This window comes from Mucor mucedo (assembly GCF_025094135.1).
Source record: "Mucor mucedo strain NRRL 3635 chromosome Unknown EV154scaffold_42, whole genome shotgun sequence".
Lineage (NCBI taxonomy): Eukaryota > Fungi > Mucoromycota > Mucoromycetes > Mucorales > Mucoraceae > Mucor > Mucor mucedo.
In genome coordinates this window covers 130,136-144,772 of record NW_026252326.1, presented here as the reverse complement: position 1 = coordinate 144,772, position 14,637 = coordinate 130,136, and the positions used below count along the sequence as shown (strand labels likewise).

At 37.7% G+C, this 14,637-nt stretch overlaps 7 protein-coding genes across 7 annotated transcripts; 5 read left to right on the top strand and 2 right to left on the bottom strand.

The window, feature by feature from the left end:
- Positions 1-832: 832 nt before the first annotated feature.
- EV154DRAFT_507676 (uncharacterized protein) lies at positions 833-1,849 on the top strand. Its single transcript, XM_051601462.1, has 3 exons — positions 833-876; positions 972-1,230; positions 1,300-1,849. The coding sequence occupies exons 1-3, from the start codon at positions 840-842 to the stop codon at positions 1,757-1,759; spliced, it is 756 nt and encodes a 251-aa protein (XP_051457941.1). The 5' UTR covers positions 833-839; the 3' UTR covers positions 1,760-1,849.
- Positions 1,850-2,793, top strand: EV154DRAFT_507675 (glycolipid transfer protein domain-containing protein). The gene is made up of 5 exons (XM_051601461.1): positions 1,850-1,976; positions 2,041-2,099; positions 2,174-2,292; positions 2,364-2,499; positions 2,566-2,793. Exons 1-5 carry the CDS (start codon positions 1,868-1,870, stop codon positions 2,731-2,733), a joined length of 591 nt encoding a protein of 196 aa, XP_051457940.1. The 5' UTR covers positions 1,850-1,867; the 3' UTR covers positions 2,734-2,793.
- Positions 2,649-7,850, bottom strand: EV154DRAFT_507673 (uncharacterized protein). Its single transcript, XM_051601460.1, has 8 exons — positions 7,808-7,850; positions 7,516-7,667; positions 7,236-7,461; positions 7,067-7,152; positions 6,919-6,993; positions 6,114-6,861; positions 3,252-6,043; positions 2,649-3,186 (listed from the first exon to the last, which is right to left on the bottom strand). Exons 1-8 carry the CDS (start codon positions 7,815-7,817, stop codon positions 3,058-3,060), a joined length of 4,218 nt encoding a protein of 1,405 aa, XP_051457939.1. The 5' UTR covers positions 7,818-7,850; the 3' UTR covers positions 2,649-3,057.
- Positions 7,851-10,659: 2,809 nt separating this feature from the next.
- EV154DRAFT_220782 (uncharacterized protein) lies at positions 10,660-11,449 on the top strand. The gene has a single exon (XM_051594422.1). It carries the CDS (start codon positions 10,776-10,778, stop codon positions 11,199-11,201), a length of 426 nt encoding a protein of 141 aa, XP_051457938.1. The 5' UTR covers positions 10,660-10,775; the 3' UTR covers positions 11,202-11,449.
- Positions 11,434-11,817, top strand: EV154DRAFT_386950 (uncharacterized protein; the record flags this gene model as incomplete). The annotated part of the gene is made up of 2 exons (XM_051595054.1): positions 11,434-11,526; positions 11,662-11,817. Coding segments are annotated over 2 exons (249 nt in total), but the record flags the coding sequence as incomplete, so codon positions are not given.
- A 9-nt stretch (positions 11,818-11,826) lies between these two features.
- On the top strand, positions 11,827-12,102 carry EV154DRAFT_389807 (uncharacterized protein; the record flags this gene model as incomplete). Its single annotated transcript, XM_051595098.1, has 2 exons — positions 11,827-11,872; positions 11,954-12,102. Coding segments are annotated over 2 exons (195 nt in total), but the record flags the coding sequence as incomplete, so codon positions are not given.
- A 1,450-nt stretch (positions 12,103-13,552) lies between these two features.
- EV154DRAFT_507668 (uncharacterized protein) lies at positions 13,553-14,529 on the bottom strand. Its single transcript, XM_051601459.1, has one exon. It carries the CDS (start codon positions 14,263-14,265, stop codon positions 13,582-13,584), a length of 684 nt encoding a protein of 227 aa, XP_051457935.1. The 5' UTR covers positions 14,266-14,529; the 3' UTR covers positions 13,553-13,581.
- Positions 14,530-14,637: the final 108 nt, after the last annotated feature.

The window sequence follows — 14,637 nt, the reverse complement described above, 5'->3', positions numbered from 1 at the left end:
AAGTCTTATCACTTTCAGTAGAAACTGGATTTTTCTTTCGGTATCCTTTTGACTAATTCATGAGAGTTATCCGCCTTATGACTATATACAATGAGATTACATAGATGCAAGTGGTATTTTTAAGTTTATTTTACATTGGTGCATCAGTACCTTGAGCGACTCGTACTTTCGGGGATCCCATAATACTAAAGCGCTAAGACGTATATTACAATAAATGAGAAATATTTCATATGTAGGCATATTTATTAATTTATCACTTGACAAAAGATGCATTTGTAATTCTGATGCTTTCCATCTGTTTAAAAAGGCAGCATATTACTGAACGATATAGTACTTCATCCACAATTTAAATAGGCCAAATAGATTTGAAAGCTACACATGCTGTGGGTATATGTAACTTAAATTTTAAACTGAGAGCTTTGTGACTTTCAAGAGCAATACCTTTCACAACTTGTAAGTCGTTAATTAGTTTGATAATTGCATGCAAGGAAAAGGTAGACCAAGTTAGAGATATATTTATAAGCCTGTAACATATGATCAGAAGTGTAGAAGACTAATCTGTTTTTCTTTTTAAAGACGTAACTAGCATTATTCAGGGATATGAAGGTGGAACATTTCAGGTCCCTTCGAATTTAACTTAACACTTTTCAGGTTATTCGGTCCTATTTATTGGGAGCTCTCATCATTACTAAAGTCGATCCTTAAAAGGAACAAATGAATGATACCATTTTAGATGTCATGTAATACAAACCCCCCTTGTGGACCGATTAAAAAAAAACGGATATGAACGTCACACATTTTGAAAAAAAAAACTTTCTCTTTTTTTGTTTCCATTTACAATGATCGCAGGCTTAAACAGAAAAAGAAAGAATGCTGGTAAACAGTTTTTGAAAGCAGTTCCGAAAGAAAGCAAAAACTTTTAACGATTCAATTTTTTTTTTTTTTTTGTGGTAAAAATAAAAAATTAAAAGCAAGTGGAGAGGGTTTGGAAGACTACCCAAAGTCCAACGGTAAAGTCGGTCGTCCTTCCAAAGGAGGAGATTTGATTCGTTCCAAACGATACTACTTTAAAAATCATTTAAAGGTGCTTCAGAAGCGAAAACTAAAGCGCTATGTCACTACTGTCAAAAAACTGGTTGTCAAACACATGTATCAGGCCGAAAATATTATGGAGGAGCTGCAGAAACTTTGCACTTTATATAAACTCAGAGACAACAAATCCATTGACCAGTAAATTTTTTGTTTAACTTTTAAAAGAATCTGTTACTGATATTTTTTTTTTTTTTTTGATATATAAAGAGATACGATTCTTCGTGCTGTGAATTTGGGAAGAGAGGATCGCTATCTAAACTTTATGGACGAGGAGGCAGACAATATGCTTCCAGGTGATCCTGTTATTAAATTAGACGTAGATGTAATTCAGGAGACGTTGATTGATTTGGCAAGTAAACACGCGACTCGACTATTCCAAATCACCACTTTATGGTCTGCTTATTTACTCTCTCATCACACTCGAAAGAAATTCGCAATGGACCCTGAGGAAGAAAAATTGGAAAAGATGGGAGTCTATGCAGACGCTAATTACATAATTGATTACAGCCATTTAAACGGTCAAGAATTACCAGAAGGATTTATTCAGGGAGATAGGTTTGAGGATGGAGATGGTACAAGTAAAAAAAGGCACATGTCTAGTTCAGATAGTCTAGTTCCACCAGTTGATATGACACCTGTAGCATTTCCGTCAAAGACATGGCAATGATCATCCATCTGGCTTTGAAAAAACCGCGTTTTTTTTTTTTGCCTATTAAAATTCCTTTATTGCTAGTTTTTAATTATTTACCTTTTTCTCTCCCATCTTGAAAATAAAATGACCTTCTTTGATACTCTTTCTCGCTCCTATGTTGATGTTGACCTTACCAAGGGCATTGATACTGAACAATTCCTTGAGGCTACCGAGGGTCTTGTCAAACTTTTCGGTAAGGTTTTTTTTTTGTCGACATTCATCTTTTTCATGATTGTGCTAATCCATAAAGTGTATAGATTTACTTGGTTCTAAAGCCTTTGCTGTTGTTCAAAATGATATGAATGGCAACATCAAGGTAAAGCAATACGGGTTGATACTTTCTTAGGGACATAGTTTAACCCCGCCTCCCCCTTTTTTTTTCTTAATTAGAAAATTAGAGAACGTTTCTTGTCTAACCCAACTGCCAACAGCACACTTCAAGAGTTGTTGTTGACCGAATCCCCCGAAAAGAAGAGAGTTGCTACCGAAGGTCTTCTCTGGTTGTCTAGGTAACGAACATAAAAAAAGAATAAAAAAGGGGGGAAAAGATCGGTTCTAACGGTTATGTATGAAAAACTAGAGGTCTTGACTTTACCGCACAAGCTTTACGCCGTAGTTTGGATGATGGTAGTGAAGAATTAGCTGCTTCCTTCACCAAAGCCTATGAGCAAACATTAAGAAAGCATCACAACATGCTTGTTCGTCCCGTATTTGGCGTAAGTAAAAATAAATATAAATATCTAAATTAAAAAAAAATTAATGCTTGGAAACTCTATTTTTAGCTTGCCATGAAGGCCTGTCCTTACCGTAAGGACTTTTATGAAAAGATTGGTGTCATCACTGATGAAGCCACAGCACAAATGAAGGGATGGTTAGAAGCTCTTGAGAACATTATTCGTATCATTCAAGGCATTTTCGCTGCCAACCCTGCTTATATTAAGGGCATGTAAAAAAAATATATATATATATAAAATAAAATAAAATAAAAAAGCTTTATTTATTCATAAAAATCATCTTCATCGTCATCATTTAAGAACTCATCATCATCCTCTTCATCGTCAGAATGATATTCTTCTTTTACTTTCTTGACGATGGGTTCTTCTTCCGACTCATACCCTTGAGCATTATCATAATCATCATCGGATTCTTCCGCGACGATCTTTTTTCGCGACCCGCCTCCTCCTCCTCTTGACCAAGCCAGTGGCATCGATGGTTCTACATGTAGACATGGTTAGATGTTGACATATCAACTTTGTTTGATAAAAAAAAAAAAATTAGAACTTACTAATTAGACGTGTTTTGAAGAAATTAGCTAGTCGGATGGCGTTTTTATGAGCTGCTGACGTATCCGCATTATACTTCATTGCGTTCTTTTTCACTAATTCCACATCCTCGATCAGTCCCTAAGATAAAAATAAATAAATACAAAAAAACGATATATCAAAAAAAAAGTGCTGTATATTCTTACTTCTACAGAGCGATAAAAATCATTATCCAGTCTTTCCTGGATCATATCAAGACAAATGGGATAGGCAATCAAGGACAAATAAGGTGGATAATCATAATAGTTGACTTGATGAACATACAAGTAAAATTCGTCCGAGCTTGAAAGCCAAGTAAGAATATCTTTGGCACGTTTGATTTGAGCCGGTGTTAAACTTGGTTCGACATTATACCTTCTTCTGAAGTCTTCTCCTGTAGGCACTAATTCCCACGGACACAGGTCCTCGGGAGTTGAACTTGCATCATCCCAAATGACATGATAAAAAGCCCACGGACTAGGCAGATTTGCTCTTTTCCAATACAGGCCGTTCACATTACAGCTTGAGATTGTACCGGTATATTGACCTTCATCATAGATCGCATCTACTTTTTGGCCTACCTGCAACGACTTGAAGACATTCATGGAAGCTAGGAAACGTTGCCATAAGACGATAAATTCAGGTCGACCATCTTCATCGCTGTATTCAATAATCTCGACTCGTTTCAGGCTAGTCCAAATAGGCGATGCACCATGAAAGAGAACGTTTTGAATATTAGCAAGTTCAACCATAGCCAATTTTAATTTACAATAAGCAGGAGGTCCCACAAGCCAGGTAATACCCACAATTTTTCCAAATACCACAGGTTCATGTTTATCCAGAATACCGTATTTATCGTCAAAGTATTGCTTCATATCGGATGATTTCAAGTATTGCTTATGTCCTTCTGTCAATACTGCAACATAATCTCCCATTTGGGGAAGATATTTTGTTAGTGATTTCTCGGTGGTGGTGATCCAAGGAATTGGTTCATGTTGCTTGATTTCTTCCTCCGAGAGTTCGCGGGGTCCGTCTCTGTGTTTCGTTTGTTTTTTAATAATGACAACAGGTGCTGGTATATTCGGAGGTGCGGGCTCATGCACAGGTTGACTGGCTCGAGTACTTCGGGTGGCTCTTCCGCTATTGCCTGTTGAAACAGGTGTAGGTGCAGTCTCTGTAGGAATGATGAAATCATCGTCACTATCACTGGTAGGTACGGCAGAACGTAGCTTTCTTTTGCCTTTACGATCTTCGCCTTCAGCTCGATGTGTACGAGATTGCATATATGTAGAGGAAGATGAGGTAGTAGTGGTAGAGGTAGAAGCGCTGGCAATATTAGTATTAGTGTAAGTGGTATTAGGATGATTATGATTTTCTATGTACGGTGCGCTATGAGAAGGACCTGCTTCTGAATGATCGCTTAATTGTTGTTGTAAATGTTGTTCTCGTGTATGTTCCACTAGGGTTGGATCATCATGATTTTCCACCTCGACAAATTCTTCTTCATCGCTTTCGAGATCACTTTCCATGTACGAAGGTATTTCTGCTACTCTACGACGCGCACGAGCACGAACGGGTTGTTCCTCTTCATCGTCATCGGATCTAGCTCGGTTACGTTTACGAGTGGATCGTGAGACTGCAACCACGCTTCTTCCTCCTGCCCCTCCTCCTCCTCGACTCGTGCCACGTGTACTCCGTCCTCGTCCTCGTCTACGGGAAGAACTAGCTCCACGGCGTACATGATTACGTGATGATGTAGTTCTAGGTGGTATATGTAATTGACCTGCTCTACTCCGGGTGACAGGACCTTCTTCATCACCCTCTTCTTCACTTTGTGGATGCGTATCGTTATCTCGTGTGACGAAATCGTCCGAGCCACCTTCATCACTACTCGCTCCACTGGAGGCATATGCAGCGTTTCCAGGTTCATCATCGTCCTCATCGTGATAATCTTCATCGGCTGAATCATCAGGTAATAAAACTGGTAATACAGGAGGTGGAGGGAATTGAAGTTGTGTAGCAGCAGCAGCGATCTCTGCATCATCCTCATCCTCAAACCGTACAAACTCTCTTCTTCGTTTAGCAATACTTGCACGATCCACAGCAGGAAGTATGATTAACTTTGTTGTTCTAATTTCTTCCTCTTCTTGATCGTAACATGCAGATCGTTTCATATCCTCGACTTCAAATGTCTCTGATGTAGTTGGAATGGTTCGACCGTAGCCAAATTTCTTTTGGTTGGGGTAGGCCACACCTTGTAAATCAATGATGGGTGAAGGCGGTAATGCATAAGGCGGTTGTTGTGTGGGCTCATCCAAAAAGGAGCCATCAGCAAAATGGCGCAATGCTTGATAATCTGACATAAAATACTGACCTCGTTCCCAACTTCTCACTTGTTCGTAATCTTTATCCAACCCACCGATTCCAAATAATGTACAATGTCCTTCCTCATCTGTGATGGCATATTTCATGGCGTCCTTGGAAAACTTACAATCGGTGAAGGTTCGTCCGGCATGGCTCTGACAGGTGATCACTTTTTGTTTTTCGACATCCCATAATATTACTTTACCATCATAACCGGCTGAAAGAATAGTGCTGGGATCGAGTGGGTGATTATCCAAGGCATAAATCTCTCCTTCGTGTCCTTTTAATAAACAAGCCATGTCGCCATTGTAGGCATAATAGACTCGAATTTCTCCGTGATTGGAAGCGACAAAACACCAACGATCATCTGAACTCCAAGCAATCATGGATACTTTGGCTGGATCTGAGGTTGGTAAAGGGTCAGATGGTTCGATATCCATCTCTTCCTGCGTAGGACTTTCATCCATGAAAGGCATCAATGAGCCAATCTCGTCTGAATCGTCTGTGAGTATGGTGGGGGTTGTGTCGGGTTTCTTTTGAGGTTTTCTTAGAGGTGTGACAATCGTATTTCCTTGAGAAGGTTTCTTTACATCCACTTTTTTAAATAAAATATTAGTTATTTCCCCTAATCCCCATGTATACATAAAAAAAAAATATATACTCACAAATGATGGAACTCCATGTCTTTGTTTCCTTATTAAATTTCCATATTCTAGCAGTTCCATCCTGACATCCACTCAGGATACGTTGTCCATCATGACTATAAGCTAAATCCGTCACACTGCCCATATGGCCCTCCAAGGTACCAATAGGTACCACAGGTTGAGCTTGTACCTGACCACTTTTATCAGGAAACAAGGCACTGGCGACTCTCTTTCGACTACGCCCAGCGGGCCTTTGATCCTCTGTTGTTGCGATAATCCCTTCGTGTGCTGTTTGTACCTGAATTGTTGAAAATACATAGACAAATCCATCATCGCCCGCTACAGCAAATTTGGTACCAGTATAATTAAATGACGAACATCTCAGACGATCCTTTGCTCTAAATTTACAACTGAAGGTGATGGGTGATTCGATATCAAAAAACTGGAGTGTATCTCGATCCCATTTCCAAAGTCTGACGATGCCGTCTTCATTGGTGGCCATGAGGTAACGGGTTTCTGCACGAGGTGAAGGAGAGAATTTGACGGTCGTGAAAGGTTTGATGGTGGATGCATTGGGACGGAGTGACATGATGGGTTTGTATTCGTCCATGGTCCAAACACGTACATAACCGTCGGAAGAAGCTGTAGCGATCAAGGTGTTTTCTTGGTTGATGGTAATATCTGTAATGATGTTTTGGTGACCACGGATGGTGTGGATAAGGTAGCCTGTGCGAACACACCATACCTTTACTAAGAAATCGTCACTTCCCTATATGCTTCAATTAAGTAAAAATTGATACAGTGAGCTTGTATAATAAAAATTTACTGTGAATAAACGTCTGTTGGTTTTATCAAATGCAACACAATAGACTGGATTACGATGACCTGATATAGTAACACGCTGGAGAAAAAAAAAAAAAGTTGCATAATTTAATTTTTTTTGTTCTTTGTTTTATCTCTCAGTCAAAACCTACTTCTCTATAAAATGTGGATAATGCAGTTGGCATTTCATTCTTTTTGATGACTTTTGCACCCATTTCTCTTGCGATAAGCATACGATCTATTCTAAAAAAGTCAACGTCCATGCAAGATATAAAAAAAAAAGATGGGAAGAACGCGTTATTTAGACTGAGACAGACTTACGAAGTGATAATTTTGAGAGTTGTGGTTTTGTCATGGTCAAGTAGTTGCAACGTTCCACTTCTTCGTTATGGACAAAAGCAGAAAGCATGGTTAAAAGCGATTTATCACCATGCCTTAATGCGCTCACTCGAAGTATTTTGGGATCGCCTGTTTCTTTGAAATGTCCCAAGAATTTGCCAATGAGTTCCAAGAGATAGTTGTCGTTAATGTTGGGATATTCTCTTGACTATAAAAGAGTTGGTTTTAAATACATATGTTACTGATAGTGGTTATTACATACAAGTCGATCCATGGTCATGGGCACTTTTTTGCCTTCATAGGTTATTGTATGTGGTAATAGCTCACGATGTTGTCTTAATTCATTTTCAAGTACACGAGCGGCCTCCTTACAAGGACCAGCTGCAAGAAACTTGGCAATCAAGTAATACAGCTATTTTTTTTAAAAATAAAAGATTAGTTGGGCTGCAAAGTCATGTTACTTTTGTGTGATTACCTCTAGTGAAGCAATAATGTACGTGTTGCGTGTAGTGTTAGTGTGTTTGTCTGTCAATTGGGCTATGAAAAGCTTTTACCTTGCTCCATCAAGTGTAATATGTATAACTAGAAAGAACAAACAATGGCTGGGTGCAAAACGATTTTTAAATGAAAAAAAAAAAAAAAAAAAAAAAAAAACGAGGTCCCTACGTGGGCCCCATTTTCTAATTTATTTGTGCTGTTGTCTAAAAAAAAACTGGGAGCGAGCCTGGTTTATGGATCTGGAATATAAAACGAGAAGAGCATACAAGAGTCTTGCTAATAGTAGCCTTTCTGTTTAATTGTCAGTCTTACACTTCTTCAGATACGACAGATTCAATCATATGGAGGTTATTTTGTAACGATGTTATTACATCGAGGCAAATATTAACTTATGTTTAGGGGGTATGTAAAAATGATAAATTGTTTTTATTGGATTTATCAACTAGGTAGAAGGTAGTATTTTTAGTATGTACTCTTTTTTATATATTCAAGATAACAATTTTGACCTACAGAGAAGACCGCCGAGTAAAGTCAATCCAGGCCCATCATCATAATATCTGCTATCTCTCCTCAAATTCCTTAAGTGAAACGTAGATCCGAGAACGGCGGCAGCAGATTTAAATCAGCTTAACTATCACCAAAGATTTTTTTGTAGGACCAAGATGTCTAATAAATAGGAACTCGGTATTAAAAAGCCTGGTATGCGTTTAGCTTAGATTATGTGTGTTTCAGTTGTACTGTTTATAGTTGTCATACATAATCAAGAATATATATCCAGATGCATGAGAAATTTACTTATATAATCTCTGTTTTGCACGAAGAACAAAATTAAAGTAAACCAAAAGTGATATTATTAGAACTTGGATACGACTTTATTATGGACAAAAAAATAAATTAAAAAACGTATTATGGTTTATGAGAAAAAACTATGAAGAACTTGATAGTTCTAGGGAGAATATTAAGCGCCTTATTGGATGATGTAATAATCTGGTGATAGTAAATAATTAACATGTCTATAAATTTAGCCCTTCCATACTGAGTATATAAATATTAGTCAGTGAGGGATCAACAGTTATAACATCAAATGACAAGAGTAATATTTGTGCTCGGGATCTATTAATATTCTATAGTCCAGGCCTATTCGATTGTATTGCTTTTTGCAGAATAAACATTTACTCGCCACAGGGTTGTTCCCTATACACAGACTTCAACAGTAGGATGAGAACAAGTGGGGCTAATGTGTGTGATTCACGATTAACTTTTATATTATTATCCATCCTTAATGAGATGTGACAATCAATATTATATCTAAATGATATCCTCAACAATCTCTCCCAGATTCTATTGCTCTACAGAGAATCGAAGCGTTTTCAAGAGACAAGTTTTGCTATACTTCTAATATTTGATTGTATAAAGAAGAGAATAAAAGTGCGTCATTGGCATAGGAAGACAACAAAACTCTGCAAAATAATTTGACCAGATATATACACCGCAACAAAAAAATTCAGAAAGGTATATGTAAACCATGTGTCAATCCTTCTTCATATCTGGATTCAAGTTATATCAAAATAAGGCACAGAATACCAGTGATTTTAATATAGTTTGTGCTTAATCACTAGTGTTGTCATCTATGATCAAATCGAAAATAATAAGCCATACTCACTGTATTCAATTCGTTTCTGGAAACAAAGATAAAAGTAAGTCGGACATTTTGGCTTAATGTCTGTATTGATGATTCTATAAAGGAATAGTTAGATAATTAACAGCTTTGAAAAAAGTAAATCACCATGTCTACACCTACATCCTTTTTAATTTTTCTACGGAAAGGTCCAGATGCCAGTTTTTTTTTTTTTTTTTTTTTTTTTTTGAAACGTCTTTTTTAGAACCACGTGATGGTCTACACATAAGTCCAAGAAAAACGTTTACTTCGATTGACATGCCATATCATCTTCACTCTTTCTACACTTTATATGTACGATATGTAATCGAATTTTGTTTCTCATAAAATGTTCATTACTATCAGTACATGCTACTACTGAAACGCTGAAAGTCAGTAAATGCTTCTATTTTAAATAAAGGCTCAAACATTATGAATGAGTAAATAAACAAAGAAATCATCATGACATAAGATCTTGTTTATCAGCCAACAGATAAATCTTGTTCTCACATTTTATTGATTAAGTCATCCTGACATGAACCAGTTATTATTTATCAGTTTATAAATAGGACTCCTTTCCACACTTTCTTCCCTTTTTCTTTTCCTTTAAAAACATATTTCACTTTTTTTTAAAACAAAAAACATACATTACTATCTGATGGCTACCTTCCAGGTTGGGTTCTTGGGTTTTTTGGTCAGACTACTGTGAATAGCGGGGACTACACTTCACATTAGTGTGATCAGACTGGTTGACTGGTCTTGGCCGGGATTGCTGTAAGTCATATAATATTTGTGTAAAAACGACTCTAAAAGAGACGTCGAAAAATTAAAAATGGACGTAGGTATAGACATTGCCTTTGGCCGGACTATATTTTAAAAAAAAAAGTACGGTGGTCTTACCCCTTGAAGGAACTACCAACTGCTATCAAGGATGAAGTTCGTCGTTTGATTCAAGCTACCCAGAGTGAAACGGCGCCTGAAATCATTCAGTATAACATAACCGCCACCAGCTCTTTTAACAACAACTTTTCCGACATAAAAAATAGCCATGATTCCGACGTATTTTCCCATGAAAATCAAAGGTAAATAGAAACTTGTTTGTAACTTTTATATGTATTTTGGTTATTTATAATATTCTGTAAAAAGTCCCGATGATGATGAAGGGGAGTCATCTTCGGATGAAGATTGTAGTAAAATTCCTTCAGATCTTAGTATAGATCACCGAAATCTTTAAAAACCTTTAATTGTGTGTAACACCTGGTTTTAGTCGGTTTAAAGCGAAAGTTTGCTGGTACACGCTTATTGAGTGTCAATTTGTTGCTATGTAAATGTCAACCCCTTTAAAAACCTTTAATTTTGGCTTATAAATGTGGGAATTTCGGACACACCGTACTTGCGAGTACACTATTGAATATGGGGAGGAAGCCTGGACTCAAGAATCAAGCACAAATAGACATTTATGGATGGTCGATGACATATCCAGTTCTGATCTATGTCTAAACTTCAAGAATGTCTGCTTGAAAATGTCAAGAACTACCAACCCGGCCAGCTTATCAGATATTCGTCTCCTCGCTTTAAACGATATCTACAAATTTGATAAAAACTTCTCCACCTCAGTTAGCAAATATTTTTCGGTCAAGGTCCATAATTCATTAAAATCTCTCGTAAATTTAAATAAATATCTACCAACACCTGGATTGAAGTGCTGTGACCGGTGCTTAGATATCGAGCGATCCCCTCCCGATGATTGGCTTTCTTCGGTGACACGGTTTGATATAAGTTTGAGTATATGATATAGTGTGATTACTGGGATGAAAGATGAATGCACCACTTTCTTTCTTGTCACAATTGCTACTTTATCCTCTATATTTGAGACTTTATCTTTCCCATGTTCTCACACAAGTTTTACCTGTTCTTATACATGGCCCACCTGACGATTCAAACGAGGATAGTTATGTTCATTACTACCTGTCACCTCTGTTGGCTTCTATCTTTGGCTCAGATCCTCTCATGAAAATGAAATGAGCAAATGGTCAGTTATACAAAAGCGGACAAAATGATTTCAAGCCGGACTTTTTGGAGTACAACCTTTCGGGAAGCGTAAAATGTATCGCTTTAGTTGCGGAATGCAATGGTCGGTGGTGAAACTCTCGGTGTTGGTGGTGATTCGGATACTCTGTGCTATCCGTCGCTCCCAAAGGAGAACACTTATGGTCTTCTGTATGTGTTCTGTTCAGCAGTCCAACCGAATAGAACTCATTATCGGGTCCCCGAACGGGTTTAATAAAAATGTACGCTGAATCTGATCTGGTAAAGCTCGCCAAACAGATGAAACTTACGTTAAACGCTTTGGTAGTAAACGGAGTTTCGATGCCCAAGGTCTGTGGGATTCATTGTGAGGGTGAGAATGTTGACACCTACATCATGGATATCATTTCTCCAAAATTGTATAGGCTGATCAATGGTGCTAAGATTAAACTATTCAAGAACCTAGATCAAATCTCTTTATTACCCAATATTATCACACACCTTTTAAGTCTCAAAGGAATCGCTCACGAAACGGCCTGCAAGATTGAAAACTCAACTTTATATAGTTTAAGTAATCTAAAGCGCCAAGTTCAAGACCCTCCGGCAGATTGGTTGTCGAACGATAATATTGTTCTTTCACGTGTTTCGAAGAAGCAAAAGAAATAAATAATCTATTAGTTTGGGTTTTCTATTTCTTTTGCTTCTTTGAAATACGCGAAAGAACAATATCATCATTTGACAACCAATCTGCCGGAGGGTCTTGAACTTGGCGTTTCAGATTACTTAGACTATATAAAGTTGGCTTTTCAATCTTGGAGGCCGTTTCATGAGCAATTTCTTTTAGACTTAATAGGCGTGTAATTACTACAGTGGGTTTTTTATTGTAGAGTTAATGTCATTTTTGTATTTTTTTGTTATAATATATATATAAGTTTGAAATTTAGAAAAATAAAAGCAGTTTTAGCGGAAGCCTGGGTACGAGAAGGTCTTACCAATGGAGTGAGTATAAGCTGTCCTCAGAGAAAAATGGGAGGGGGAGAATGAAGGATGCCAGATTGAAGAAGTGCTTCATGTTGAGATTTCAAAAAAAAAAAAAAAAAAAAATTGGACGCAAGGGAGATAGTGGGAGCAGTATTAAAAGGTGTGTCATTAAAGACAAAAGCCCAATGGCCCAACCAAATTGATTCGAGAGTAGTAAAAAGAGCGAGAAGGCTAGATTCAGGAAGAAGTGGCATATTGGACAAGAGGGCACGAAAAGTATGAAGACTAACATGCAGAATATCTGTCGATAAAGTGATCGAGGATGGGGAGATATAGTGAGCCCAGATATGTTGCCAAACGGGCAGTTTTAAAGGGCACTTAAACAAAAAATGATCGAGAGTTTAGAATGAATATGAGCATAATTGACAAACTGGCGTTGGGAAGTACAGTGGCATAAATCTATGCAGAATAGATCTACGAGGAATTTTCTTATGATTGTACTGATAGCAGACATTGTGGAAGAGAAGGATGGATAAGCGAGGGAGAACACCATTGACGGTAGTAAATCTTTGTGGTTAACGGGTCATGTGGAAAACTGGGAGCAGCAACAAACTATAATTCAAGTAGGAATGGTGTGATATCCACTACCGAATGATCGAGAACAGGAGTATATCCGAAGGCACGGGAAGGAAGGATGAAAGAGCGAACAAAGAAGGACTCTTTATTGGTCACTAAGTGAAGAATTTGTTAAGATAAGGACGGGTAAACAGTTTTCGTTGGCTGAATCAAGAGTATAAGGTATGAAACTAGGCAATGATGCCGTAGATCGACGCAAAGCATACAACTGCGAGTTAACGATAATGGAGGCCATCGGAAGTTCTAAGCAAGTACTGTACATTCACCACGCGTAGAAAACAGTGTATTTTCAAATTTACTTTCAGAACTAAAGGTCAAGACGATACGCACTGCAGGCCTGCTTCATGTAGGATATTTAACCGTGATAGACAGAGGAAAGGACATCGTATGTGCTAGAGAACATGAAGATGCGCTTGGTAAAACCTTCTTTTTCAACAAGTATAGTCTCCATTCAAAAGTGTAGGATTTAGAAATAGAATTAATAAATAGGCGAAATAAATTATAAAAAGGAAAGTTTGTTTTTTATTATTAGTCTTCTCTGTAAGGGGGTGGTTCATCACCACGAGCATTTAATTGATAATATTGGTCGTTTTCTTCCGTGCCTCGTTTTAACCGACTATAAACCCAATTCATACCGGGGACTTGTTTCCACCATTTGGGTTCAGCATGGTGTTGATTCCATACTTGTTCATTCTCAATAAAGGTGGATGGGGTTGTGTCGGGATTTTGCCATTTTTCCATCATGACTTTGAATCGCTGAAACAGTTTCTTGACTTGTACTCGACCAATGATCAAACATAGTGCAATGGTGCCGGTAATCACTACACCTAAAACTGCGGATTGCCACTGATCGCCCATGGTCCATTTGGGTGTATTGTAATAGTATTGCGGAATATCTTCTCGGATCCCACACGTATGGTTGGTACAATGACCAGGAATACCATCTATACCGAAATAACATTGCATATTATATTGACAACTGGAGCCTAAAGGCAATTTGGGTTGACAAGTCCTCGAGTGTTTATCACAGTATGACATGCGACTGCAGTTACCAAGTATGTCTAAATCATCTACATTAATCACTTGAGGTCCTCGAAAATCGACATAATTTATAAGTTCATCAGTAATGGGTATTGTACTGCAAGCTAGGCCGGTATCGTTCTTAATATTGTAGGGTGTATAAGTGAATGTGTATAAAGGTTCGATACTCATTTCGAATCCTCCTTGGTCTATGTGTTATGTATTGTCAGTTTAATTGTTGGGTTGGGGGGCTGGTGTACATACAAAGAAAAACTTACTTCGACTTTTGCATATAAGCCCTTCCTCTGTGGCGTAACAACTATGGACAGGGTAGAACTGACAATTGGCAGGATCAATACATCGCTGCTCATAAGCAACCGTCACATTTATGAATAGAATTGCCAGCACCCATACAAGGTACATTTTGTTTTATTGTGTTGTAAGTGAAAAAAGAAGTGGTAGAATAAAAAACGAAATATTATCTGGTACTTCCACCATATCTGTAAAACCCAAAAAAAAAAAAAAAAAAAACTCATTCAGACTCCGGAATTCATTCTTCTCCTT